At 48.5% G+C, this 26,231-nt stretch overlaps 2 protein-coding genes and 2 pseudogenes across 5 annotated transcripts; 2 read left to right on the top strand and 2 right to left on the bottom strand.

The window, feature by feature from the left end:
* Positions 1-959: 959 nt before the first annotated feature.
* On the top strand, positions 960-12,978 carry alox12 (arachidonate 12-lipoxygenase). 4 transcript variants are annotated; one of them, XM_030087023.1, is made up of 14 exons: positions 960-1,255; positions 5,106-5,184; positions 7,223-7,369; positions 7,461-7,662; positions 7,772-7,853; positions 7,957-8,079; positions 8,213-8,319; positions 8,495-8,667; positions 8,823-8,966; positions 9,045-9,248; positions 10,690-10,946; positions 11,027-11,148; positions 11,369-11,725; positions 12,741-12,978. In XM_030087023.1, the coding sequence occupies exons 3-14, from the start codon at positions 7,223-7,225 to the stop codon at positions 12,929-12,931; spliced, it is 2,109 nt and encodes a 702-aa protein (XP_029942883.1). In that variant the 5' UTR covers positions 960-1,255; positions 5,106-5,184; the 3' UTR covers positions 12,932-12,978. The 4 variants fall into 4 exon arrangements, with proteins under 4 accessions (XP_029942883.1, XP_029942885.1, XP_029942886.1 ...); XM_030087026.1 differs by lacking the exon at positions 960-1,255 and having other exon boundaries at positions 5,047-5,184; positions 11,369-11,469; positions 11,555-11,725; XM_030087025.1 differs by lacking the exon at positions 5,106-5,184.
* Positions 12,979-13,541: 563 nt separating this feature from the next.
* On the bottom strand, positions 13,542-15,577 carry rnaseka (ribonuclease, RNase K a). The gene is made up of 4 exons (XM_030087906.1): positions 15,430-15,577; positions 14,651-14,733; positions 14,389-14,515; positions 13,542-13,734 (listed from the first exon to the last, which is right to left on the bottom strand). The coding sequence occupies exons 1-4, from the start codon at positions 15,502-15,504 to the stop codon at positions 13,717-13,719; spliced, it is 303 nt and encodes a 100-aa protein (XP_029943766.1). The 5' UTR covers positions 15,505-15,577; the 3' UTR covers positions 13,542-13,716.
* A 1,650-nt stretch (positions 15,578-17,227) lies between these two features.
* LOC115385337 (chromatin complexes subunit BAP18-like) lies at positions 17,228-19,836 on the top strand (annotated as a pseudogene).
* Positions 19,837-20,334: 498 nt separating this feature from the next.
* LOC115385327 (P2Y purinoceptor 3-like) lies at positions 20,335-24,421 on the bottom strand (annotated as a pseudogene).
* Between the last annotated feature and the right edge of the window lie 1,810 nt (positions 24,422-26,231).

Raw genomic sequence — 26,231 nt, 5'->3', positions numbered from 1 at the left:
TCCGTAGCTACTTCCTGAGTTTTTAATACGGAGCGTTCGTGTTTTGTATTTAGTCAGTGAAATTTCTCTCGGCTTAATTTGCTCCTGCAGTTTCCATGACTTTTGTGCTAACTGTTAGCACGTCAAAGGGTTTTCCCATAAAAGTTAGCATGAAGCTAAAAACATTCCAGCTCTGGTCAAATCACATGCAACAAAGTGAACCCATCATTTCATCCTGCAGCAGCAGGTTTTCACCACTTGTGGGCAGTAAATAGAGAGAGGGAGAGAGAGAGAGAGAGATAGAGTTTGAATCAAACGGTTTATTTCAACATCCAGACATCAGAGTCTCATTTCCCTTCAGGTCTCTGAGGAATCCTCAGAAACATTCCTCTGCACTGGTTTCTCTGTCCTCCTGACCTCGATGTGTCTGTCGTTTAATAAAACTCTATTGTGCTTCAATCAATTCAAATAATGTTCCAAAAAGAGGTTTTGTTTCACCACAAAGAAAAATGAAGTTCAGGTGTCCTTTTGCAGCAGTGAAACGAGAAACTCATTCAGAGTGTTGCTGACAAGCGGCTGCGTGTGAATTTCAGAGCTCATTTTAAGCTTCTTCATCTGGATTTAAATGGGTGAACAGTCTCGCCCGTCCTTTCAGAGCTCTGCTCGGTGTGCCGGGTCAGCGGATCAGCAGCTCCTGGTGGCGTTCAAACCAACAACCCACTCTGTCCAGGCGCCGTGTCGCAGCAGCTCTTCCCTCCTCAGCACTGGGTCTGTACTTCCTGTTGGAAATCAGACTCCTGTTTGCTTTGGCCCCTCCATACATTCACTCTAAAGGAACCGTCGGAACAGTGATGTGGATCTTATCCAGCGCCGCACTGCCCAGATGGTGACCCAGTTTCAGCGTGTGTGTGTGTGTGTGTGTGTGTGTGTGTGTGTGTGTGTCAGAGTTTCTTTACTCTAGTTGGGACCGAAGTTACTTTGCATGGACGACAGTTTGAGCGTGCCTGGCGAGGTTCCAAATAACTTGTGTAAATTATGACACACTGCTGCAACACCGCTTGAAACTCCTGTCCTGAACCACAACTGCCTCCCTGTAACCCAAACAACTGCTGGACTGTGTGTGTGTGTGTGTGTGTGAGAGGAAACCAGAGGTGAAGTAAGAGTGAGACTTACACCGTTGACCGTTGGAAGTGACAGCAGAGGAAACTTTTGAAGTGAGAGAAGAGCCTGAATCCAGAGAGAAGAGAGGGGACGAGACTCAGCCGACTCTCTGAAGGTTTGTGTCTTTCTGTGTTTCAGATTTGACCGGAAATCTGTTCAGTCCTGTTAAAAAAAAAAGCAGGTTTGTGTTGATGCTGAATTGATTTATTTTCCTCTGTCAGGGACATGCCGAACCGTAACGTCTCATCTCACTTTAATATCGCATGTGTTTTGTCAAAGTGAGAATCATAACTCAACTCTAGACTTACTGTATTTTCACAGCATCAACACTTGATCCATGAGAAATAATCAATAGACATCAGCTCTCATGGGTGATGCCACAAATGACCACTGTCACTGCTACAAGTGGGTATTATGGCTACAAACTACCAGTATGACTGCTACAAACTACCAGTGTGGCTGCTACAAACTACTTGTGACTACTACAAACTACCAGTGTGACTGCTACAAACTACATGTGACTACTACAAACTACATGTGACTACTACAAACTACCAGTGTGGCTGCTACAAACTACCAGTGTGGCTGCTACAAACTACTTGTGACTACTACAAACTACCAGTGTGGCTGCTACAAACTACCAGTGTGGCTGCTACAAACTACTTGTGACTACTACAAACTACCAGTATGACTGCTACAAACTACATGTGACTACTACAAACTACCAGTGTGGCTGCTACAAACTACCAGTATGACTGCTACAAACTACATGTGACTACTACAAACTACCAGTGTGGCTGCTACAAACTACCAGTATGACTGCTACAAACTACTTGTGACTACTACAAACTACCAGTGTGGCTGCTACAAACTACCAGTATGACTGCTACAAACTACATGTGACTACTACAAACTACCAGTGTGGCTGCTACAAACTACCAGTATGACTGCTACAAACTACATGTGTGACTGCTACAAACTACATGTGACTACTACAAACTACCAGTGTGGCTGCTACAAACTACCAGTATGACTGCTACAAACTACATGTGTGACTGCTACAAACTACATGTGTGACTGCTACAAACTACATGTGACTACTACAAACTACCAGTATGACTGCTACAAACTACATGTGACTACTACAAACTACCAGTGTGGCTGCTACAAACTACCAGTATGACTGCTACAAACTACCAGTGTGGCTGCTACAAACTACATGTGTGACTGCTACAAACTACATGTGACTACTACAAACTACCAGTGTGGCTGCTACAAACTACCAGTATGACTGCTACAAACTACATGTGTGACTGCTACAAACTACCAGTGTGGCTGCTACAAACTACATGTGACTACTACAAACTACCAGTGTGGCTGCTACAAACTACCAGTATGACTGCTACAAACTACCAGTGTGGCTGCTACAAACTACTTGTGACTACTACAAACTACCAGTATGACTGCTACAAACTACATGTGACTACTACAAACTACCAGTGTGGCTGCTACAAACTACCAGTGTGGCTGCTACAAACTACTTGTGACTACTACAAACTACCAGTATGACTGCTACAAACTACCAGTGTGGCTGCTACAAACTACTTGTGACTACTACAAACTACCAGTATGACTGCTACAAACTACATGTGACTACTACAAACTACCAGTGTGGCTGCTACAAACTACCAGTATGACTGCTACAAACTACATGTGACTACTACAAACTACCAGTGTGGCTGCTACAAACTACCAGTATGACTGCTACAAACTACTTGTGACTACTACAAACTACCAGTGTGGCTGCTACAAACTACCAGTATGACTGCTACAAACTACATGTGACTACTACAAACTACCAGTGTGGCTGCTACAAACTACCAGTATGACTGCTACAAACTACATGTGTGACTGCTACAAACTACATGTGACTACTACAAACTACCAGTGTGGCTGCTACAAACTACCAGTATGACTGCTACAAACTACATGTGTGACTGCTACAAACTACATGTGTGACTGCTACAAACTACATGTGACTACTACAAACTACCAGTATGACTGCTACAAACTACATGTGACTACTACAAACTACCAGTGTGGCTGCTACAAACTACCAGTATGACTGCTACAAACTACCAGTGTGGCTGCTACAAACTACATGTGTGACTGCTACAAACTACATGTGACTACTACAAACTACCAGTGTGGCTGCTACAAACTACCAGTATGACTGCTACAAACTACATGTGTGACTGCTACAAACTACCAGTGTGGCTGCTACAAACTACATGTGACTACTACAAACTACCAGTGTGGCTGCTACAAACTACCAGTATGACTGCTACAAACTACCAGTGTGGCTGCTACAAACTACCAGTATGACTGCTACAAACTACATGTGTGACTGCTACAAACTACCAGTGTGGCTGCTACAAACTACATGTGACTACTACAAACTACCAGTGTGGCTGCTACAAACTACATGTGACTACTACAAACTACCAGTGTGGCTGCTACAAACTACCAGTATGACTGCTACAAACTACATGTGTGACTGCTACAAACTACCAGTGTGGCTGCTACAAACTACATGTGACTACTACAAACTACCAGTGTGGCTGCTACAAACTACCAGTATGACTGCTACAAACTACCAGTGTGGCTGCTACAAACTACCAGTATGACTGCTACAAACTACATGTGTGACTGCTACAAACTACCAGTGTGGCTGCTACAAACTACATGTGACTACTACAAACTACCAGTGTGGCTGCTACAAACTACATGTGACTACTACAAACTACCAGTGTGGCTGCTACAAACTACATGTGACTACTACAAACTACCAGTGTGGCTGCTACAAACTACCAGTGTGGCTGCTACAAACTACATGTGACTACTACAAACTACCAGTGTGGCTGCTACAAACTACTTGTGACTACTACAAACTACCAGTATGACTGCTACAAACTACATGTGACTACTACAAACTACCAGTGCGACTGCTACAAACTACATGTGACTACTACAAACTACCAGTGCGACTGCTACAAACTACCAGTATGACTGCTACAAACTACTTGTGACTACTACAAACTACCAGTGCGACTGCTACAAACTAACAGTGCGACTGCTACAAACTACCAGTGCGACTACTACAAACTACCAGTGCGACTGCTACAAACTACCAGTGCGACTGCTACAAACTACCAGTGTGACTGCTACAAACCACATGTGACTACTACAAACTACCAGTGCGACTGCTACAAACTAACAGTGCGACTGCTACAAACTACCAGTGCGACTGCTACAAACTACCAGTGCGACTGCTACAAACTACCAGTGTGACTGCTACAAACTACTTGTGACTACTACAAACTACCAGTGCGGCTGCTACAAACTAACAGTATGACTGCTACAAACTACCAGTGTGACTGCTACAAACTACATGTGACTACTACAAACTACCAGTGTGGCTGCTACAAATAATGAAACTTACAACTGATTAGTCAAAGTGAAGAGAAGTAGGCTACTGGTGTGTGTGTGTGTGTGTGTGTGTGTGTGTGTGTGTGTGTGTGTGTGTGTTCTTGTATTTCTATCCTTGTCGGGGCCAAATGTCCCCACAAGGATAGCAAAACGTGGAACGACGTGCCTTGTGGGGACCTTTTTCCGGTCCCTAAGTAGGAGAAACAGTGTTTTCTTGACCATGTTGTTGTTACTGAAAAAAGTAAAAGTGCAAAAACATTTCTTTAGGGTTAGGCTTTGTTGTGGTGTGGGTTAGGGTAAGGGTCAGGGTTAGGGGCTAGACATGAATGGGAGTCAATGGACGGTCCCCACAAGGATAGAAATACAAGACTGAGCGTGTGTGTGTGTGTGTGTGTGTGTGTGTGTGTGTGTGTGTGTGAGGAAACCAGAGGTGAAGTAAGAGTGAGACTTACACCGTTGACCGTTGGAAGTTACAGCAGAGGAAAGTTTGGAAGTGAGAGAAGAGCCTGAATCCAGAGAGAAGAGAGGGGACGAGACTCAGCCGACTCTCTGAAGGTTTGTGTCTTTCTGTGTTTCAGATTTGACCGGAAATCTGTTCAGTCCTGTTAAAAAAAAAGCAGGTTTGTGTTGATGCTGAATTACTTTATTTTCCTCTGTCAGGGACATGCCGAACCGTAACGTCTCATCTCACTTTAACATCGCATGTGTTTTGTCAAAGTGAGAATCAAAACTCAACTCTAGACTTACTGTATTTTCACAGCATCAACACTTGATCCATGAGAAATAATCAATAGAAATCAACTCTCATGGGTGATGCCACAAATGACCACTGTCACTGCTACAAGTGGGTATTATGGCTACAAACTACCAGTGTGGCTGCTACAAACTACCAGTGTGATTGCTACAAATAATGAAACTTACAACTGATTAGTCAAAGTGAAGAGAAGTAGGCTACTGGTGTGTGTGTGTGTGTGTGTGTGTGTGTGTGTGTGTGTGTGTGTGTGTGTGTGTGTGTGTGTGTGTGTGACTTCAGACTTCCTTCTAACAAAGTTTTCCAGTGTGTAGGAGCCAGTTATCACCAGGTGTATAAAAGGGAAGTAATCATTGCCCGGCAGGTGTTGCAGCCTGGAGAGGAAATACGGTTTTGACCGCCGCCGCCGTTGTGGGTTGAGTCTGGGTGGCGTAGCCTTAGCCCCTACACAGTGTTTACAGTCATGATGACAAAGCTAACATGCAAACTCATTCATGCAAATATGAGCGATTGCACCTGAGAGGGTGGTGCTGTGCAGACAAAGCTTCCTTTATGGATGGATGGATGATGGATGATGGATGGATGGATTTTTATGATATTCCAATGTGATTAGGTCTGAAATTAATCAGTAACTTTCTGTGGATGTTTTGCAAAATCCACAAGAACAAAAGCGTTCCCATCTTAGCTGAAGGCTGGACTGCAGCTGAACAGTGACGGACAGTCGGTGAATGAGGCAGAAGCATGTTTGATCGTTTCCAGATGTGGACAGAGCAGAGCGCAGCTGAGCAGTGAGAAAACCACCCCGAGGGTCCGTTTACATGCAAAATGTAAACTTATACTGAGTTTACGGAGGTATTTTTGAGAAAGCAAAGTTGAAAAAAATACTGAAGCTTGAAGTCATGTAGAAGGTCTTCGTCTCTTGAATGAAGGGCGGTTTGCTATCTGTAAAACCAGGGCATCTCCAGGACCTGGAGGGAATTCAACTGGAAAAATTAGGAAACAAATAATCATGAAACATTTCAGCTTGATTACTTTTTGTCATGATTTTGAATAATGGTGATGATGTGTGAATTTTAAAGGGGCTGTATCCTGCTTTTTTAGCAAGTCCAAATCCTAGAAATGGCATTAACATGGTAATAGTTTATTTTTGGCGCTAAGGAAAAGTAATTTTGTGTGAAATAAAAGATTTTCTGGGGCTAATTCGGAAAACCCGGAAGAGAAAACGCTCCGTTTCACTGAAAATCTCGCCTCTCCCCCTGTGGACTTTGACTGACAGCGAACTTCAACCAATCAGCGCTTGAAAACAAATACCGGTAGGCTGGCTAGCTTTAGCTCTTTAGCTCTAGCTTCTCTACACTCAAAGACAGGCGAAAACGTCTTTTCCTGTTAGAAACTCACCAAGCGCAGACCCTTCAGACCCTTCAGACTCTTGCTCTTGCTTGACTGTTGCTTTCAGACGATGGTTAAAGTTTATCTCCGTAATCAGAGTTAGAAAAAAGCGGCAATGCTGATTGCCGAGGGCCTGCAGGAGGGGGGCTCAGGGGAGCCATCTTCACCGTGTGACGTGAACGTAGGAAACAGAGCATTTTTATGGGTGCGGGAGGGGCTGCCTCTCTGAGCAGCACAACAACGAGGAAAGCTCAAACACGCAGGCACGAAGGAAAAAAATGCTTTGGGGGTGTTTTTGGTGAGTACATAACTATATAAGAAGGTTAAAACATACAAAAAGTGAATTTTGCGTGATACAGCCCCTTTAAAGCCATTGGTGAAAAGTGTCTCTTACAGATAACCTTCAAAGAGTCAAAAAGCGTGATGACAGGATCTCAGCCCCCCTGTCCTCAGATGGAGGTGTACACCGTTACCGTGGCCACCGGGACGTCACAGTATGCAGGAACCAACAACTACGTCTTCATGACGCTGGTGGGAGAGGACGGCGAGAGCGAGAGGACCCTGCTGGACAACCCCGGGCTGGACTTCTGTCGAGGGGCGGTAAGTTTAACAAAACTACCCCGGGCTGGACTTCTGTGGAGGGACAGTAACGTGAAGACACTAAGACGCTTCCTGTCGCTCCACCCTCCAGGTGGATCGGTACCAGGTGAGCAGCCCGGCCCCTCTGGGCCCGCTGCTCCTGGTCCGGCTGGAGAAGCAGCGGTTCTGGGTGGAGGACAACTGGTTCTGTCGCTACGTGACGGTGAAGCTTCCCACCCAAGAGGAGGAGCTGGTGTTCCCGTGCTACCGCTGGCTGATCGGAGACGTTCAGCTGGAGATACGAGAGGGAACAGGTAGGAAGGGGTGTCGAACGTACGGCCCGCTGACCAGAACCAGGACAAGAGAACCAGACCAGGACTACCTCAAGCTGGAAACTGTCTTCGTCTGTTTCTGCTTCTGCAGCTAAAACCCTGATGGACGAGTCGATACCTGCTCTACTGACCCACCGGAAGGAGGAGCTGCAGGAGAGACAGCGGCTCTACAGGTCAGGCACACACACACACACAAACACACACACACACACACACACACACACACACACACACACACTCGCTGAAGACGTGTTGATGGCTTGTTGTGTGTGTCAGATGGTTAACGTGGGCTGAAGGAATTCCCCGATGCATCGACGCCAAAACAGAAGCTGATTTACCTCAAGATGTTCGATTCGACAATGAGAAGAGGAGCGACTTCGAGCACTCCCTGCAGTACGCGTAGGTTTCAGCCTTCGTCTGAGCGTCTGCAGATCGGGTCACGTTTGTCAGTCAGAGCAGTCTCACGGGTTTGTAGAATCCCTCCCTGAGCCGTTGGTAAGACAGCTGAAGCGTCCCCCGTGTGTGTCGTCAGCTTGCTGGAGCTGTCGCTCAAGAAGCTGGCGATCCGTTTCGGGAAGTCCTGGGACGATCTGGACGATTTCAAACGGATCTTCTGGAGCCTGCGAAGCCCCATCGCTGGTTTGTAACACCCGATGAGCACAAGGACAGCTGGAATTCAAAACAGAATTGTAAAGAGTGATTCTTTTTAAAGAAGTTATTCTTTTTTAAATGATTGCGCTCATGATGCTATAGAAGGATTGTCTGCTCGTTGCTGCTGAACTTTGCTCACCCGGCCGTCCTGCTTGCCGTCCAGAGTACTGCATGAATCACTGGAGGGAGGACTGGTTCTTCGGCTACCAGTGTCTGAATGGATCCAACCCCAGGATGATCCAGAAGTGCAGCAAGATTCCGGAGAACCTCCTCGTCACAGCAGACATGGTGCAAAGCTCCATGTCTGGAAGAAGTACCCTGGACAAAGAGATGAAGGTGTTTACAAGTTTAGAGAAAGAAACAGCGATAAGTGGTGTTCATCAACGCTTCAGTGGTCTCAACTGATCTGAAACTGGAAGATTTCATTTCATCTATCCACTTCTTGGTCCGTCTGTTTGTGTCTTGGTTCCTGAATGTCCGTCTCTGTCCAGGCGGGGAACATTTTCCTGTTAGATTACGCCATCATGGACGGCGTTCCCACCAACACCATCAAGGGTATACCTCAGTACATCGCTGCTCCGCTCTGCCTCCTGTACCAACACCCCGATGAGGGGCTCATACCCATCGCCATCCAGGTAACGACACACACTCCTCACATGGTTCTATCTGCAAAACCTGTGGTCCGGGTTAAAGTCCGGGTGTCTCCCCGTCAGCTGGATCAGACCCCGGGTCCGGATGCCCTGGTCTTCCTGCCCTCTGACCCCCCGCTGGCCTGGATGCTGGCTAAAATGTGGGTGCGTCACGCCGAGTTCCAGGTGTTCCAGGTGTTGTCCCACCTGCTCAGGACTCACCTGGTGGTGGAGGTGTTCTGCGTGGCCACGCTGAGGCAGCTGCCAGCCGTGCACCCTGTTTATAAGGTAAACATAATGGAGCGGCCATCTTGGATGTGGTTTAAATCACCTGAGCCGGCTGTCAGCCTGCCACGTTCAAGTGTTGCAGAACAATTTGATTTGGTTTTGACTGATAGGTGTGAAGTGTTGGTTCATTTATAAATTGAGTACAAATCCTGTGACAGTTTCACCTTCCTGCTGCATAAGAACCATCCTGAAGGAGCCGTCGATTATCTTCTTTATTCTTATTTATTGATTAATTATCTAAAGTGTGGTAAATTAAATCTACATCCTCTTGTACAGGAGTTTATTCTGGGTCTTGTGCATTGAAGATCACTAGGTTATACCAAGTAACCTACAACACTGTAACCTATAGCTCTATAACCTGCAACTCTATATAACCTGTAGCTCTATAACCTGCAACTCTATATAACCTGTAGCTCTATAACCTGTAGCTCTATAACCTGTAGCTCTATAACCTGCAGCTCTATAACATGTAGTTCTATAACCTGCAGCTCTTTAACCTGCAGCTCTGCAGCCCGAAGCTCTATAACCTGTAGCTCTATAACCTGTAGCTCTACAACTTGCAGCTCTATAACCTGTAGCTCTATAACCTGTAGCTCTATAACCTGCAGCTCTATAACCTGTAGCTCTATAACCTGCAGCTCTTTAACCTGCAGCTCTACAACCTGTAGCTCTATAACCTTCAGCTCTACAACCTGCAGCTCTTTAACCTGCAGCTCTGCAGCCCGAAGCTCTATAACCTGCAGCTCTATAACTTGCAGCTCTACAACCTGTAGCTCTATAACCTGCAGCCCTGCAGCTGGCTCCACAAAGCGCAAAACAAACATTTGATTTTCTTTTTGTTTGATTGAGGTGAAAAACTAAAGTGTAGAGTAGTTTCTGTGAGGAGCCGCTGATGAAAGGCTGTGGAAACATCACCTAATCCAGAGCAGACACCGTCAGCTGCTGCTGGAGAGGAAGCTGAGGCCTGTCATGACCTCAGTGAGACACAGCTGTCCACAGCTGTCCTCTCAAAACAGCTCCTGTCCAAAACTGTTTAAAAGGTGAAACACCGTGAGACCACACACACACACGCGCACACACACACACACACACAGATGTGTCCTGTGTGCTCTCACTCTGTCTTTAGTCACATTTTAACAGGAAACATGATAAATGAATCATTTTCCTGATAAAATAATTGACATATCTGAGGTGACGGATCTTTATGTGAGTGCTGGTCCTGGAATGTGAGCAGGGTGTGTGTTCTCTGAGCAGGGTGTGTGTTCTCTGAGCAAGGTGTGTGTTCTCTGAGCAGGGTGTGTGTTCTCTGAGCAAGGTGTGTGTTCTCTGAGCAAGGTGTGTGTTCTCTGTCCGGCCGGGCTGAGCAGGGTTTCTGGCACCGTGGTTCTGGTTCTGGTTCCGGTCGGTGCCAGACCCTGACTGTGTCTCTGTGGTCCTGCAGCTGCTGGCTCCTCACCTGCGCTACACTCTGGAGATCAACTCCAGGGGGCGCTCTCAGCTCATCTCCGCCGACGGCATCTTCAAGCAGGTGGCGTCCATAGGGGGGGACGGCTTGTTGGTCCTGGCCCAGAGGGAGTACAGAGTCCTGACCTACCGCTCCCTGCAGCCCCCGCTGGACTTCCTGGACCGAGGAGTCACCCGCCTCCCAGACTACCACTACCGGGAGCACAGCCTGCTGCTGTGGGACGCCATACACAGGTGAGCAGGACCAGACCACCTCAGACCACCTCAGACCTGTCAGACCTCCTCTCAGACCCCTCCTCCTCCTCCTCCTGCAGCTTTGTGACCAGCATGCTCGGCCTGTACTACTCCTCCGACCTGGAGGTGCAGGCGGACCTGGAGCTTCAGGCCTGGATCACAGACGTCTCCCAGGAGGGATTCACAGACCTGCCCAACTTCGGTCAGTCCTTCATCCATTCAGTGAGCCACAGCCTGATGAACACATGAACCACGTGATAATGTCACCATGAAGATCCACACGGGGAGAGACGAACGCCTGGAAACTCTTTGAATGACTGACATTCTGTTCTGATTTCACTGCAACAGACACACACACACACACACACACACACACACACACACACACACACACACATCATGACGTCCTGTTTGATTTTCAGGTCTGAGCAGTAAACTGAGCAGCAGAGACGAGCTCAGCACTCTGCTGACGGTGGTCATCTTCCACAGTACAGTACAGCATGCTGCCACCAACAACGGACAGGTGGACACACACACACACACACACACACACACACACACACACACACGCACAGGTCAGACAGCTGCAGCCCTCCTCTGCGTTTCAGTTCGACTGGTGTGCCTGGGTACCCAACACCCCCTGCACCATGAGGCAGCCGCCGCCGGCAGACAAGGATGCGGTTACCATGGAGACGATCATGGCCACCCTGCCGGACGTCAGCCAGTCCTGCGTTCAGATGGCGATCACGTGGCATCTGGGACGAAGACAGCCGGACGCCGTGAGTGAGAGACGACGTCCTCCTTAATCGTTCAGTCTGCAGTCAGTCTACAGCAGGGGGAGCAACTCCAGGCCTCCGGCGTCGACGTCTTTTTAGACGACCCCTTTCTTCATCAAACCGTTAGAAAAGCCCAGTACTGAGTCCTCTTAGCAGTCAGCTGTGTAGCAACTGGGACCTGGAACATGCAAGACATCAGCGACACAGGACTGGAGTCTCTATCTCTGGTCTACAGAGTACAGTCAGTCTACAGTCAGTCTACAATCTTCCAACAGTCTACAATCGGTCTGAAAACGACAGTCAGTCTACAATCAGCATAAAGTCAGTCTGCAGTTTGACTCGTCGGTCAATAACAAGCCTGCAGTCTGACCAGTCTACAATTAGCCTACAGTCAGCAACAAGTCTACAGCCGGTCTATTAGACTACAGTCAGTCTACAACCAGTCAGTCTACTCAGTATACAGCCAGTCTATCAGTCTACATCCAGCCTATAACAACTCTACAGCCAGTCTGTCAGTCTATAGTCATTCTACAGTCAGATTGGCCAGTCTGCAGTTTATGGTCAGACTGGTCCATCTACAAAAAAATGTAGACTAGTCAGTCTATATTCAGTCTACAGTCAGATAAGTCAGTCTTCAGTGAGGCTAGTCAATGTACAATCAGTCTACAGTCAGACCAGTCAGTCTGAGGTCTACTGTCAGGCTTCAGTTAGTCTACAATGGGTCTGCAGTCAGTTTAGTCAACAATCATTCTTGAGAGTCGGCCTACAGTCAGTCTGTAGTCACCTCACAGCTGTCTCCCATCGTTTATTTCAACCTGAACAGATGATTTGTTTCTTTATTTACTGCCAACATGTTTTAATGGTCTGACGAAAGAGCTGCTGATCCAGACAAGCATCTGAACGGATAACAGTACTGACTCTAACCTGCGGAGGTTAAACAGCTAAAGACAGATGATCCTGATGCAGCTCCAGCCAGACGAAGCCTCCAGACGCTGACTTCCTGTTTCCCGGTGCTCAGATTCCGTTGGGCCAGTCCAGCGAGGAGCACTTCAGCGAGCCGAGGGCCCGGCGGCTGATCGACGGCTTCAGGGACGAGCTGAGGCGGATCGAGGAGCACATCCAGCAGCAGAACCAGGGCCTGGAGCTGCAGTACCTGTTCCTGCTGCCCAGCCGCATCGAGAACAGCATCACCATTTAGAGCTTCGTTAGCAGGCTAGCGCTAGCCTGAGGCGCACACTTGGCTTTTGAACTTACATTAAAGGAGATAAGATTATTCTTCACTCTGCTTTTCATTCACAAACTGTAAAACTATTATTTTCAAAATTATAGGTGCTGTAGGCAGGATTCCGCATCTCCGCCATCTTGCTTAGGTAACCCTAAGCAAGATGGCGATTTGACCCATCTAAGATGGTGATTTGAAACCCAGCACAGCCAATCCTGTCCTGTTTTCTCTGACATCACGCCCTTATGCAAGTTAAGCCCCTCCCACAAGAACGTGCGACGAACGCCCCTCGACCAATCACGTTAGAGCCTCAGGGGCTCTTCTGATTGGTCAAAGATACCTGGAGCTGTGGAGATTCCTTTTCAGCTCAGAACAGAGACAGATGGAAACGCTGCGCCCTCGCGGTAGTGCAATTATGCTACACTCCTAAAGGATTATCAATGGATACTCTAACATTTAATCCAAACAAAACACAGAAAAATTAGCACTGACTAGCAAAATCCTGCCTACAGCACCTTTAAATCAAATTTAAATAATTTTTTTTTAATTTTCTGGCAAACAGGAGTTTAACGAACCACACACACACACATTCCACTGAATCAATCCCTTTATTGATTTGATTGTCCGATCTCTGTTCCTCAGTGATTCTTCTCCATCAATCACTCCGATTAGAATCCGTTCAGGTGCCCAGTTCACCGGTCCGAGGTCCGATGGCAGACCATTGTAGACTGTAGAGCTGGGGGGGGAGGGGGCTCCGGGCCAGCAGGGGGCGCTAGTGCACCAGATACTCCTGACAGAGTAAGAAACAAAAGACAGAAAGAAAACTGACTGTTTTAAACTTTTTTTTACCGGTTTACATATTTCCTTAAAGGTGCAATAAGTCATAAATTTATTATAAAGTGATAAAAATCATTCCCATTTTCCACCTGTCAGTGAAGAAACATTCCCTTTAAACAATCTGTCGTCTCCATCAACCATGTCTATGTCAACTTGATTCTTTTAAAATGAGAGTTCCGGGATGGAACAGCATCGGTGGGCGGAGCTACACGTCACACTTCCTGGTCCCAGAGCCAATCAGATGAGTTCTCAGCGGATGGAGACGACAGATTGTTTCAAGGGAATGTTTCTTCACTGACAGGTGGAAAACGGGAATCAGTTTTATTATTTTATTGCAACTTTAAACTCTCTCAGCTCATTGAATACGACCTGGAAATCCCTCCTTTGCTGAGTTGTAATTTTGAATGTTTGGTCTTTCTTTTTTTTGGGGGGGGGGGTATTCTTTTTGACTTTTTATATGAATTTAACCAAAGATGCGGGGCGAACTGAGGATTCTGTCAGAAAGACAGACACACACATGACATGTTAAACCAAACCTCTAAATGTTCAGAAACGACTGAAATCTAAACGGCGTCTGCCTGGGACCCGTCGGGGTCGCGGCTCTGACCTTCTGCCTGTTGAGCCTGATCTGGCAGCAGGAGAAGGCGCCACACAGCAGGTAGACGACGGCGGCGATCAGGCAGTTGGTTCCCACCGTGTTGTAGACCTGGTAGATCTTCTCGGGGGGGTTGGCACTGCAACGGGAGAGAGAGCACCGCTGGAGGAGAGGCGGAGCGGCACCGGAGGGACCTGACCTCTCCGGACAGACAGGAAGTGATCTGTGTGTGTGTGTGTGTGTGTGTGTGTGTGTCGTGACGCAGGAGCCTCACTTGGGATCGAAGTCGTCTTCTATGAGAGGTAAGTCTTCAATCAGCACTGCTGAGTGAATGTGGAAGAAGATCCCCAGCAGGCTCTGAAGCAGAAGAAACCTTTAGAGGGGAGCAGCTCTTCTCCTTATGGATCGTGTTTATCTACAGCGGCGGTGACTGCTAGAACTGTCTTTAAATAGACAATAATGAGAAAAACACACATTCAAGTAAATATCCGCTTGACTTTAAACAGATCAACACACAAAAGTCACATTTTTATTAAAAAAAACAAACCCAACAGTGCTGTTTTATGCCTCTCATGCCCCATCAGAGGATGTACTGTCTACAGCAGTACTCTGGGTTGAATGAAACACACGGCTGGAAAATAAACTGTTCTCAATACTTCAAACTCCACACACAGCAGGAGAACTCAAGGAAAAGAACATAAGAAAAACTTTTATAATTCTTTGAACCGTCATATCCAAATCTGCCTCAGTCCTTCAGCTTTGACTCACTTTCAATAAAGATTGAATTAATGGTGAAAGAAATTGATGAAATAAATCCGGATCTAATAGATGATTTGTTGCTTTGAAGAGTTTTTCTCAGAAATAGAACTCTTTAAAACCCTGCAGCTCAGAGTGTTGGTCATGTGAACCAGCCCAGCGACCTTTACTCTCCTGAAAACTTTACACCTGCAGTGTTTTCTGATCACGTGCTGCCGCCTGTCACGTGCTCACGCCCCTCGGGGCTGTTTGCCCCCCTCCCCCCTGTCACCCCGCGGTGGGGCAGTTGTCCCTCACCAGCATGACGACCCCCCACAGGCTCAGGACCAGCCCGCACGCCGCCAGCTTGGGTCCGCAGACGAGGCCCCGCATGTTTCCGTCCCGCACTCCGCCGCCTCCCGTTATCCGACTGCCCCGCGCGCTTCCGGACACAGAGCCAGGCCACGCCCACCGGGAGGAGGGGGCGGGGCCACACCTCTGAGGTCACTTTTATTTACTTTACAGTAACTTGAATAACTTGTAATTATTGAAATAATTAACCTTTCAGCTGGTGATGACTCAACTTTTTAACTTTGTACGTGGATTAAACTTTCAGCAGAAAACAAGAGAAAAACCCACAACTCAACAAGAGGTGGAAGAAACACAGCAGAACCAGACTCAGAGGAGACTTTCTCTCTTTCTCTTGGAACTGCAGTGAATAACTGTTCACAGTTACCGGTCTTTTCTGCTGTTCCGCCATCCTTCTTCTTCTGTTGCTGATGTAGAGAGTTTTCTGGCTCTTGTGGGGTTTCTTCCATTTGTTTTATCGGTTCTTGACAATTCGGTTGTTTCAGCTGTTCTTGGTGCTCTAAATGGGTTCACAGTTTGATTCATGTTTTCCTTTCATCACACTCATTTGCTTTTTCATTTGTCTGCAATGATAAACCACCATGTTTTCCACTTTAAATGACGATGTTCCTGTTAATAAATTGGTAATTAGTAAATTATTTCAACTTTAATGTAAAGCAGATCCCTATGTGTTGGTCTTTTGTCTATTTCATCATTTTAATTGTTTGTTATTTCATGTATTTATTTTCTTGGTTTTGATGTGTGTTCTTTTTAAGACCCTTTTTGTGAATTTGTATTTGGATCCCGTTATTGCTGATTGCATGATTAGGAGATGCTAATAAAACTTGAAAGAGGAAAAAAAAAAGAAAGGAAAAAAACTTTGAAGCAAACAGGAAGCAGCACATCTGATGGAATCATCCACAGTCCGGGTTACAAACACAGACTTCAGTGGCACGAGCCTTCTTTGATTAACCGTCATAAACTATGTCAATATGAATAAATTCCCATCTTAGTAGTTCTTTTATATTTTCATACTTCTACATTTAAGACTAGCTTCAGGTTATTTCCCCGCCCACTTCTGCCTCTGATTGGCTGAACTGATAATCGCTCAACAAACCAACCAATCAATTAGATTTTCGGTGCAAAATAAATTACGTGATGACGCACACGGTGCTGCATTCAGAGACTGTCGGAACTGGAGCGTTGAGCGCAAATATTTTATTGTTTGCGTTCCTGACACTTTGTTTACACCAGTCACGCTCTAAAATGGATGAGGAAACGACTCTGGGGAAGCCTAACACTAATCCTGTCTTACTTACATGTCACTAACACTCTGATGATCACTTAATGTTTGCTGTTTCAGGAACACACTGAACAGAACGGAGCGGTCAGCTCGGCTGCAGCGTCCGTCCACACGGGAAAAAACGGGCTGAGGAACACAGTGGTGGCTGAACAAAAACAGACAAGGATAAAACAACAACAAATGCAGAACAGCAAGCAAAATCACTCCAAACTCAGAAATCAAATCCCAGGAACAAAACCACACAGCCCTTTGCACCCGTTCTCCCAATGTATGGTCTTAAATTAGTTGTTTATTTCAAAGTGTACAGTCATATAAGTTAATAATAACATAATATTCATTTAAAATACCGCTGTCTAGTCTACAGTGGGTAAAATAAAAGTCATTCCACCGTTTTGAAACTAAACTGCTTCAAATGTGTTCATGCGCTCAAACGGTGGTAGTGTGGATTCCGAGGGGCCGTGAAAGCAGCAGCAGGGCAGCAGCAGTGCATTGTGCTGTGGTCTGTGTGCGTGCACGGAGCTGAAGTGCGTGAGCGCACAGGTGACCCGTCGGTTACCCGCAGTATGCCGCTCCTGTCCGGGTACCGCTGGTGAGAGCCGGGTCTGTTCCACCCGGTCCGGTCTGCCGCTGCGTCGAGACGAGCCCCGGATGCTAACTAGCTCCTCCGTTAGCATCAGTGATCAGTGTCGAGGGGGGGGAGGCAACGAGATGACGTCAGCCTCTACTAAAGTAAGACCGAACATCAACAGACTGACCATCAATAGACTGATCAACTGACTGGCCATCAACAGACTGACCAGGAACAGACCAGCAACAGACCATCAACAGACCATCAACAGACTGACCATCAATAGACTGATCAACTGACTGGCCATCAATAGACTGATCAACTGACTGGCCAGCAACAGACCATCAACAGATAGACCATCAACAAGACTGATCAACTGACTGAACATCAACAGACCAGCAACAGACTGGCTAGCAACAGACTGATCATCAATTGACTGACCATCAACAGACTATCAACAGACCAACCATCAAAAGACAGACCATCTACAAATCATCAACAGACCTTCAGTATGTCTGTGTTGGAAAACTCCATTGATCTGGCTTCGGTGCTTTGTAATGTTGTGCGATCGCCTCACTTGTTGCTCACTCCACACCTCAGTCTCACCTCAGCCTGTCGGTGTGTGTTGCCAGGTCGGGGAGATCTTCTCTGCGGCTGGAGCTGCTTTCACTAAGCTGGGAGAGCTGACCATGCAGCTCCATCCTGTGGCAGACTCCAGTCCAGCAGGGTAACCTTCAGGCTCTGTCTCCACGTCTCATTTGTTCCCGTTGAACTCGGCCAGGTCCACCTCCCATGAGTACTGAAGTCTTGACACCTGAAGTGTAACCTCAGGGATTAAACCAGCTCCATCACCGTCTGCAGTCCACCACTGAGCCAACACAGAGATTATAGTCCTGCAAAAGTGAAAAGAACTCACTCATTTACACTGTGAAACCTGTGCTAACCTTCAGAGATTATGCTAAATGCTAACCAGCGGAGGAACTTGAGATGGATTATCAGCTCTGTTCACGCAGCCTGGACACACAGCGCTGACGGTCTTGTGTGACCGCTCTCTTGCAGCAGTCAGACGAAGACCTCGCTGAGAGGAAGCTGTATGAAGAAGAGCTCTGCCTGTCGCCGTTGACCCTCCCAAGAAGGTCATCAAGAAAGCCGCGGCCGCCGTCGCCAGGACGACGCAGAGCGCTCCAGCCGTCATCTCGGTGTCCACGGCTCAGGCGGTGGCGTCGGGCCTGCAGAGACCCCTGTCAGGTCAGCCCCCCCTGAAGAAACAGAAGACTGCAGGTGAGTACTGATGAGAGCGGTTAATCGTCTGCATACAGGGAGAACATTTCTTCACGCACACACTGAATGGACCATGAAGGACTGTCTCAAAGTGCTTCGTTTCTCTGAAGTGAAGCTGTTTGGCCCCGATGAGGAGCCACGTGTCCATCTGTGGATCAGAGTCCAGGTTGTCATGTGGGCCTGACTGTGTTGCAGACGTGACGCTGAGCGCTCTGAACGACTCGGACGTGAACAGCGACCTGGTGGACATGGAGGGACTCGGAGAGGCGTCCAACTCCAAGAACTCAAACAACTTCGTCAAGGTGAGGCTGACGACGTGAGACGGAGCGGAGATGGAGACCGTGGTCCCAGAACGACAGTTAGACTGTTTACACCACATGTCAGTGAAACAGCGTCGCTTTGTCTTTTCCTTTCCGAGGTTAGGGTTAGGTTTCGGTCCTGGCATTGTGATCATTATGAGTGTTTATAACTATAGCTACACGTGCTATAATGGCATAAATGTAGCTTATAATGTGTGATACCGGGTGCTTCAAGCAAAGTGTTGCAGATTGTTACTGTGGTGACTGTCAACTCTAAAACGATCAAGTCTTTGGAGAATCTGAACAGAGACCCGCCCCAGGAGAATCTGGACCAGGACAGGAACCAAGAGAATATGGACAATATGGACTGGGAGTCATGAAATTCAGGAAGAAAACGTTGTCATTATTGTCCCTTTGGTGAACATGTGGCTTAGAGTTCCAGCTGCCTACTGTGGCCGAGCGGCACATGACTTGTAGCGGCGCTTCCTCAGTATGTTCTCAGAAAGTTGTGTTGAGTCGTTCCTGGTGGCGCCATTGTCGTGTAAACGAAACCCAGCATGCTACAGAAGTTTTGTTTTCATTTGAAAAGGATGTTGTCCAATCGGGACCTAATGGCCGATGTCCGTCCGTCTGTCTGTCTCTGTCTCGATGTGCAGATACTCTGAACCTGGACTCCAGCCTCATCATGAACCCCGGTGATCTCCCTCTGCTGTCCCGCTGAGTCCTCAGCTAGTCTGTGGTGTTCCCACCTGGTCCATGGTGTCCTCACCTGGTCCACGGCTCGGAGCACAGGGAGAGGGAGACTTCAGGTTATTTGTAAAAAATGTGAATATATCTTGTTTCTCTGCAGTTCCTCCGCCTGTCTATAGTGACTCCATTAAACGTTCACAACATAAAATCTAAATAAAGTTTTGTAAGTTATTTCATTTTTGTGGCCCAGACAACAGTCTTTTCCGTGTGGGTGTGTGTGTGTGTGTTTGTGTACGGGTATTTCTGTCCTTGTGGGGACCAAATGTCCCCACAAGGATAGGAAAAGCTGGCACGACCTACCTCGTGGGGACATTTTTTGGGTCCCCATGGGGGGAAACAGTGTTTTCTTGGCCATGTTGTTGTTACTGAAAAAAGTAAAAGTGCAAAAACATTTCTTTAGGGCTACGCTTGTTTTGGTGGGTTAGGGTTAGGGTAAGGGTCAGGGTTAGGAGTTAGACATGAATGGGAGTCAATGGAAGGTCGCCACGAGGATATAGATACAAACGTGTGTGTGTGTGTGTGTGTGTGTGTGTGTGTGTGCGCACATCATCAGGGGAAGAATGGACTTTTATTGTGAAGACAGGAGCTTCGTTGTGTTGTGAGACAGTCGACGTCCTTCTTACCCTTTATTACATTTCATCTGGACATCTGACAGAAACCTGAAGATGCCTTGCTCAAAGGGAGGGTATTTATTCAAGCACTGATGGTACCAGCAAACTGCCCATGAATACAGCAGTTACAAAACATCCCAACAGTCTGCAGGAACAGAGCTCCTTCCCAGAGGTCGACGTTTGTCTCTGCCGGTGCGAACGTCGAAGCTTTCAGGCTCTTCAGTGTATTTCAGTATTTCAGTGGTTCTGACAGGGTAATAATTGTATTTCCACGTGTTAAAGTGACATTTTCACAGTCAGACCAGCAGAGGGCGCTCCGAATGAACAAACCTGACATTTGTTTCAGGACTTCCAGCTGAGGTCTAAATTATGAAATTCAAAGTTTTCATTCCCAATTAACCAGATCAATGAATCTTTAACACAGATTCTCCAAACATCCAAGTTTTGTTTTGGATGTCCACACATTTTACTTTGCGCACAAATCATCTCACAAAAGACTACTCATTTTGACCTCAGCTGTATCTGATACAGCAAGATAAAACTAAGACTACAGTACAACACAAAACGAAGCATATGAAGGAGCATCCCTGGGATTTCAAGTTTTTTTTTTTAACCCAACAACAAATCCTCCTTTAATCTGACTGAGAAAGGGAGAAAGTTCCCTTCAGCTGCTGATTCAGTCATGGCAGCAGCAACTAAATGCTCCTCAGGCGTCTGGTGAACTGATTTGGAGTCACTCCACTATATATCTGACTTTAGCTCTGTTCGTGTACGACAAACCGTGGAGCGCTTGCTTCCCCTGGTTGTCGGCCATCTCCTCCATCCCTCCGCCTCCCGCCGCTCCTCCTCTCCTCACAGTTCTCAGCGGCAGCAGCGGTCCGCCATGCCGCTGGGCGGAGGCGCCGGCGCCGGCGCCGTGGCAGCAGTGGGCGCCGCCCTTGTCTTTGGTGAGGAAGTAGAGGAGGGCGTTGAGCCAGGCGTTGAAGGACGCCAGCGGCCTGGTGATCTTGTAGCACATGGACACGGTGGTCATGGTGTGGCAGGGGACGCTCCTGGTCACTTTCAGGAGGAGGAAGATGGTTCTGGTCACGTGGAAAGGGAAGAAGCAGAGAGCGAAGAGCAAGGTGATGGTGATGATGGTCCTGATGGATTTGCGTCTGCGGCCGGCGTACGGAGAACGGGCGCCGAGGAAAATGGAGACGCCTTCGTCCCGCCCCGCCGCTCTCAGAAGTCCGTTGCTCCCTCGTCTCCCGGGCGCAGAGCCGCTCCTGTCCCGCCGCTCCGCCCCCCGGAGGCCGTCCGCCGGGCCTCTGCAGGACGACGGCCGCGAGTGCAAAGTCCTGAAGATGGTCAGAACCACGTGGGAGTAGCACCAGGCGATGATGGAGAAGGGCAGGAAGAAGCCCAGCAGGTGGAGGGTGATGCCGTAGGGCACGTAGTCGGGAAACTCCTTATCGATGGCGTCGTCCCAGCAGTTCCGGTATTCCTCAAAGACCGGCCCCAAGCCGCCGTCTCTGGAGCCGCCGCCGTCAGAACTGCTGTTCTCCGCACTCACGCTACCGTTGTTCCCGAGTTCTGCCAGTCTGGTCACGTGACCGGTTTGGGCGAAGCGGAAAATGGGACACGTCAAAGCGAAGACCACGACCCAGACCAGGACGCAGGTGAACTTGACCGCCTTCTTGCTCTCCAGCGTGATCACCTTCATCGGGTGGCAGATCCCCAGGTACCTGTGGACGGAGATGCAGGTGAGGAAGAAGATGGAGCCGTAGAGGTTGAAGTAGAAGAGGAACCGACCAGGCGGCACATGAAGTCCCCGAACACCCAGCGGTCGCGCATGACCGTAGCTCGCCACCAGGAACGGCAGAGACAGGCCGTACATGAAGTCCGTGGACGCCAGGTTGACCATGTAGATCAGCGAGGCGTTCCAGCGCTTGGTCCGGCGGAACGACCGGTAGAGAACCACGGAGTTCAGCGAGATGCTGAAGACGAAGGTGAAGGAGTAGCAGATGGGGAGGAAGATGTACTTGTAGGACTCGTCGATGCTGCAGGAGGGCGTCGGGGGGGTGGGGGACGGCCCCGGGACGTCACGGAGGAACGTCACGCTGTCGCTGGGAGAGAGTCTCCCGCCGGACGACAGGACGAGGGACGACGTCGGGTTCATGTTAGCTGGTGGCCGCCGCTGGTCATTCCGTCACTCTTCTGTCCACGAGCGAGAGTTCAACTGTAAGAACAGAACGGAGACAGTAGAACATCAGGTTTCATTCAAACCTTAAGTCTTGATTTCAAGGTTTGAAATCAATCATGAGTTTATTTCCTGTGTTTGTTTTTGGTCAGTGGAGTGAATTCCTGTGGTTCCACCTGTCCTCTAACTTTTTTCTAAAAAGTCTTCACTTGTAGACCTGTTACCCTGCAAGGACTAGAGACCTGTCCAGGTGAACCTGTCCTCACCTGTCCTCCCCGGTTCAGGGAAACCTGTCCTCACCTGGATGCAGGTTGAGATGTTTCACACTGACCTGATTGTTCTGGGGGGGGGGGGGGTTCTGTGTACCTGGCTTATGAAATCCACTCAGAAAACATCTCTATCTTAGATGTAAAACTTTTTACGTTTTACTGTAGTTACTTTCCCGTCTCAGAGTAACGAGGCCGACCGCTGGCGTTCAGCAGGAAGCGGTCCTGTGTGATCAGTGGCTTTAACATCAGCTCCAGACTGGTACACCGACTGTGTCTGATCACGGGGGGTGGTGGAACACCCCCGCCCCACCCCGAGCCTCTGCTCGATCTGTTTGACCTCCTGGTGTGTGCTGCTTGTTTGCCTTCCTGTGTACAAGGTATGCTGCTGATTCAGCCCTTCTCACTCCATTAACTCAGCAATAAGTAACCACACTTCCCCCAAGTGTCTCCGTCGTCCCCCGGGTCTTTCTCCGGCTCCTGTCCGGCCGTCTTCACCCACCGTCTCACCTGACAGAGTGTGTGTGTGTGTGTGTGTGTGTGGGCTGCTGCTGCTGCCTCACCGGAGCCTTCAGGTAAATAGGGCCCTGTGTCAACCAGTAACATGACATATTCAGAGCGGGACAACACAAACAGGACGACGCCAAAGTCTCCGTCCTGCAGCGTCAACAGCTCCCGTCGCCGGCGCGTCCAGCCGGCCGCCGCTCCGCTTCCTGCCTCCGCCGCTAATCATTAATGAAGGCGGCTCCATCCTGATGCACGGCCGGCTCTCTCAACACAGTCCTGACCGCCGGCGCCGCTCAGGGCGAACGCTGCAGTCAGTCCCCGGTCCTGATTTGATATTTTATTCTTTTACACCCACTCATTCAAAGAAAATACGAAGTTAAGTAAAGGCACTGTAACACCAAGTCAAGAAAACTTAGTTTTGAGTCTCATTATCAGACCACAGTCATGATCTGTCAGATATTATCTCTTAAATAACAAACCTGTTCAACGGAAAAATGCAGAGTAAGATTAAGAGACGGTAAAACGTGGTCACATGATGATCTGCCACTTTGGGTTGGATTTTTCTTCACATCTTACAGATTTATTCCCTCTTTCTAGATCATTTAATGAAGCGTGTCACCGTAAATACGAGTGAATCAGAGCTTCATATATCAACTCTTTAATTAAAGTAACAAAGAAACAAAAATGTCAGAATGTTTGGGTTTTGAGACAGTTTTCTGTAAATGAGCTGAGACAAAGAGTTTAGAATAAAGTAAAGAGAAGGTGGCTGGACTGTCTGAATCAGTCGACCTCCGGAGGAATAGAGCCCAGCTAATCTAATCTCATGGGATTATTTCAACCTGAAACTGCTCAGAAACAGGAAAACACCGTTAAGACCAGCGATGAGCGGTGTGCGGGCCCAGGGGCCGGGCCGGAGACGCATCACGGCGACGGGGCTGGAAACAGCTCGCCGTTTGTGCAGAAGGAACGGAGAGAAGCTCATAAATACCTGCATCGCTCGGCCAGCTGGCCCGTCGGCTCAACCGCCGCACCGTACGGCTCCCTGTTCGATTCCCAGCATCGCCCGGCCACCCGGGAGGACAAGCTTCTGCCGGCGGCCGGAGGACAGGCGGAGAACCTCCAACCTTCACAGGTGGAGAGCCTCCGGCGTTCAGAGCTGGACCGCCGCCCTCCGCCGCCCTCTGCCGCCTCTCTGAGCAGCCACAGGCCGTTTCCTATGTGCAATCCAGGCCCTCCCCCAGTGTTGTGTGTGTGTGTGTGTGTGTGTGTGTCACAGCAGACTGATTACTCTGAAAACACACCGCAGGTTGGTGCTTCTCCTCCGTCACTGGACGATTCCCCCGCTGCTGGATCCACTCTCAGACTGTTTGGACGAGAGGACGGAGCCGATCGGCTCCAGGTGGCGCCGTTCAGCAGCCGGTCCGAGTCGCCGCCGGGCCGCCGCGTGAAGGTCAGCCGAGGTCAGAGGTCAGCCCGCTTCAGTCCAACAGAGACGCTCCGTCCCTCCAACAAGCCACCGTGACTGAGATGATGTAAGACTTTTATTGTGAAAAGAGGCAGGAAATGATTTTTCATGGTTTATGGAAATGTTTACATCACGAAGACCAGAGGAACCAGAGGAACCAGAGGAACCAGATCCCCATCATCCACAAGACTAAAAACAAGAGGCTATTAGAGCAATACATGCGCTGAGGAAATGACGTCTTCACCAAAAAATAATACAAATTCGCATAAAATACAAAAAGTTTTTGTTTTTTTCAACAGGATGCTACAATCATTTGTTGAAAACATATAAAAAAAAAGTGTTTCCACCACAGTTACCAAAAGTCCCCCAAGTCAGGAATCCAGGAAAGTAAAACATCAGAGAAGACATGTAGATGTAGAGACGTAGAGCAGCACGGAGCCCAGCAGGTGGCGCCGTTACACCGCAGGCTGAAGCCTTCACACCACAAACTACAGACACGGAATCCAAGAAGAAGAAACTACAGGACACGGAATCGAGGACCTTCAGGGAATGAGAGCGAACGTTAGTGACTGAACGCCTGTGTCGTCCGTCCCCTCCAGAGAGTTCACCGGACAACTCAGGTTGTTTACAGGCAGGATTAAGAAGGCGGCGGTTCAAAACCTCAGAGAGAGTCAGTCCAATGAAGACTCAGAAAACTCAGAGTCATGTGAGACGTAAGGCACGGTGTGGTTTACACCTGATCTCCCTTTTTGTTCGTTTAAGAAACACCGTTAGTAAACACTGATTGGATAATCCTAGCTACACATGCTAACGGTGTAAAACCAGAACAAACGCCTCGATGTGCCGACAGCTTCGTACCTCTGGAGAGTGAAAACAAAAAGTCTTCAGACGGTCCTGCAGAGCCAACCTCAACCAACAGCAGCAGACTGTGTGAGGAGCTGAAGGTCCGGGTCCGGGTCCGGGTCCGGGTCCAAGGAGTCAGAAATCTGGCTTTCTTTCCTCAGAATTTGAAGATTGAAGTCATACTTCTGGATCAGTCATTTCTTGTTGTGTCTCTGGGCGGACTGAAGTCCTACGGAGGGTCCTCACCCCGAACCCGAACCCGAACCCGAACCTGAACCCAACCGGGACGGATCGAAAACGTTTCAACCTGGAAGACAAATTCCCAAAAAAAACGTCCCGTTTCCAGGGACGGAAAACACTGTTGCCATGGAAACAGGCCGCTGAGGCGCCCTGTTTTCACAGGATCTCCACCGGTTGGTCGGGGATTCCCAGTGGGCGGGGCCTCGGCGCAGCAGGCCTCCACCTGATTGGTGGGACGCGTCACAGAGACGTCAGGTCCTGGACCTCCAGCAGCATGGCGTCCTGCTCCGTCCTCAGCTGGTCCCGGACCTGCAGCCGTCCCACCAGCTCCGAGCTCAGGTCTGGAAGAGGCGGGAGACACACAGCTCAGCTCTGTAGCTCCGACTAGTGGCCGCAGTGAGCACTGCAGCCGACCAGCTCCACGTTGAACTCACTGGCCCAGCTCTCTGCTGTCCTA

The sequence above is a fragment of the Salarias fasciatus genome, chromosome 3 (genome assembly GCF_902148845.1).
Source record: "Salarias fasciatus chromosome 3, fSalaFa1.1, whole genome shotgun sequence".
NCBI classification, from domain to species: Eukaryota; Metazoa; Chordata; class Actinopteri; order Blenniiformes; family Blenniidae; genus Salarias; species Salarias fasciatus.
The sequence above is the reverse complement of the archived record's forward strand: the minus strand, read 5'-3'. Positions and strand labels throughout refer to the sequence as shown.

Excerpts from the sequence above, each read along its gene's own strand:
- alox12 (XM_030087025.1), top strand. The coding sequence starts at position 7,223 with ATGGAGGTGTACACCGTTACCGTGGCCACCGGGACGTCACAGTATGCA. Across the intron at positions 7,370-7,460 it reads TGGACTTCTGTCGAGGGGCG|GTGGATCGGTACCAGGTGAG; the intron begins GTAAGTTTAACA and ends TCCACCCTCCAG. Across the intron at positions 7,663-7,771 it reads GGAGATACGAGAGGGAACAG|CTAAAACCCTGATGGACGAG; the intron begins GTAGGAAGGGGT and ends CTGCTTCTGCAG.
- rnaseka (XM_030087906.1), bottom strand. The coding sequence starts at position 15,504 with ATGCGGGGCCTCGTCTGCGGACCCAAGCTGGCGGCGTGCGGGCTGGTC. Across the intron at positions 14,734-15,429 it reads TGTGGGGGGTCGTCATGCTG|AGCCTGCTGGGGATCTTCTT; the intron begins GTGAGGGACAAC and ends CTTCTGCTTCAG. Across the intron at positions 14,516-14,650 it reads GAAGACGACTTCGATCCCAA|TGCCAACCCCCCCGAGAAGA; the intron begins GTGAGGCTCCTG and ends CTCCCGTTGCAG.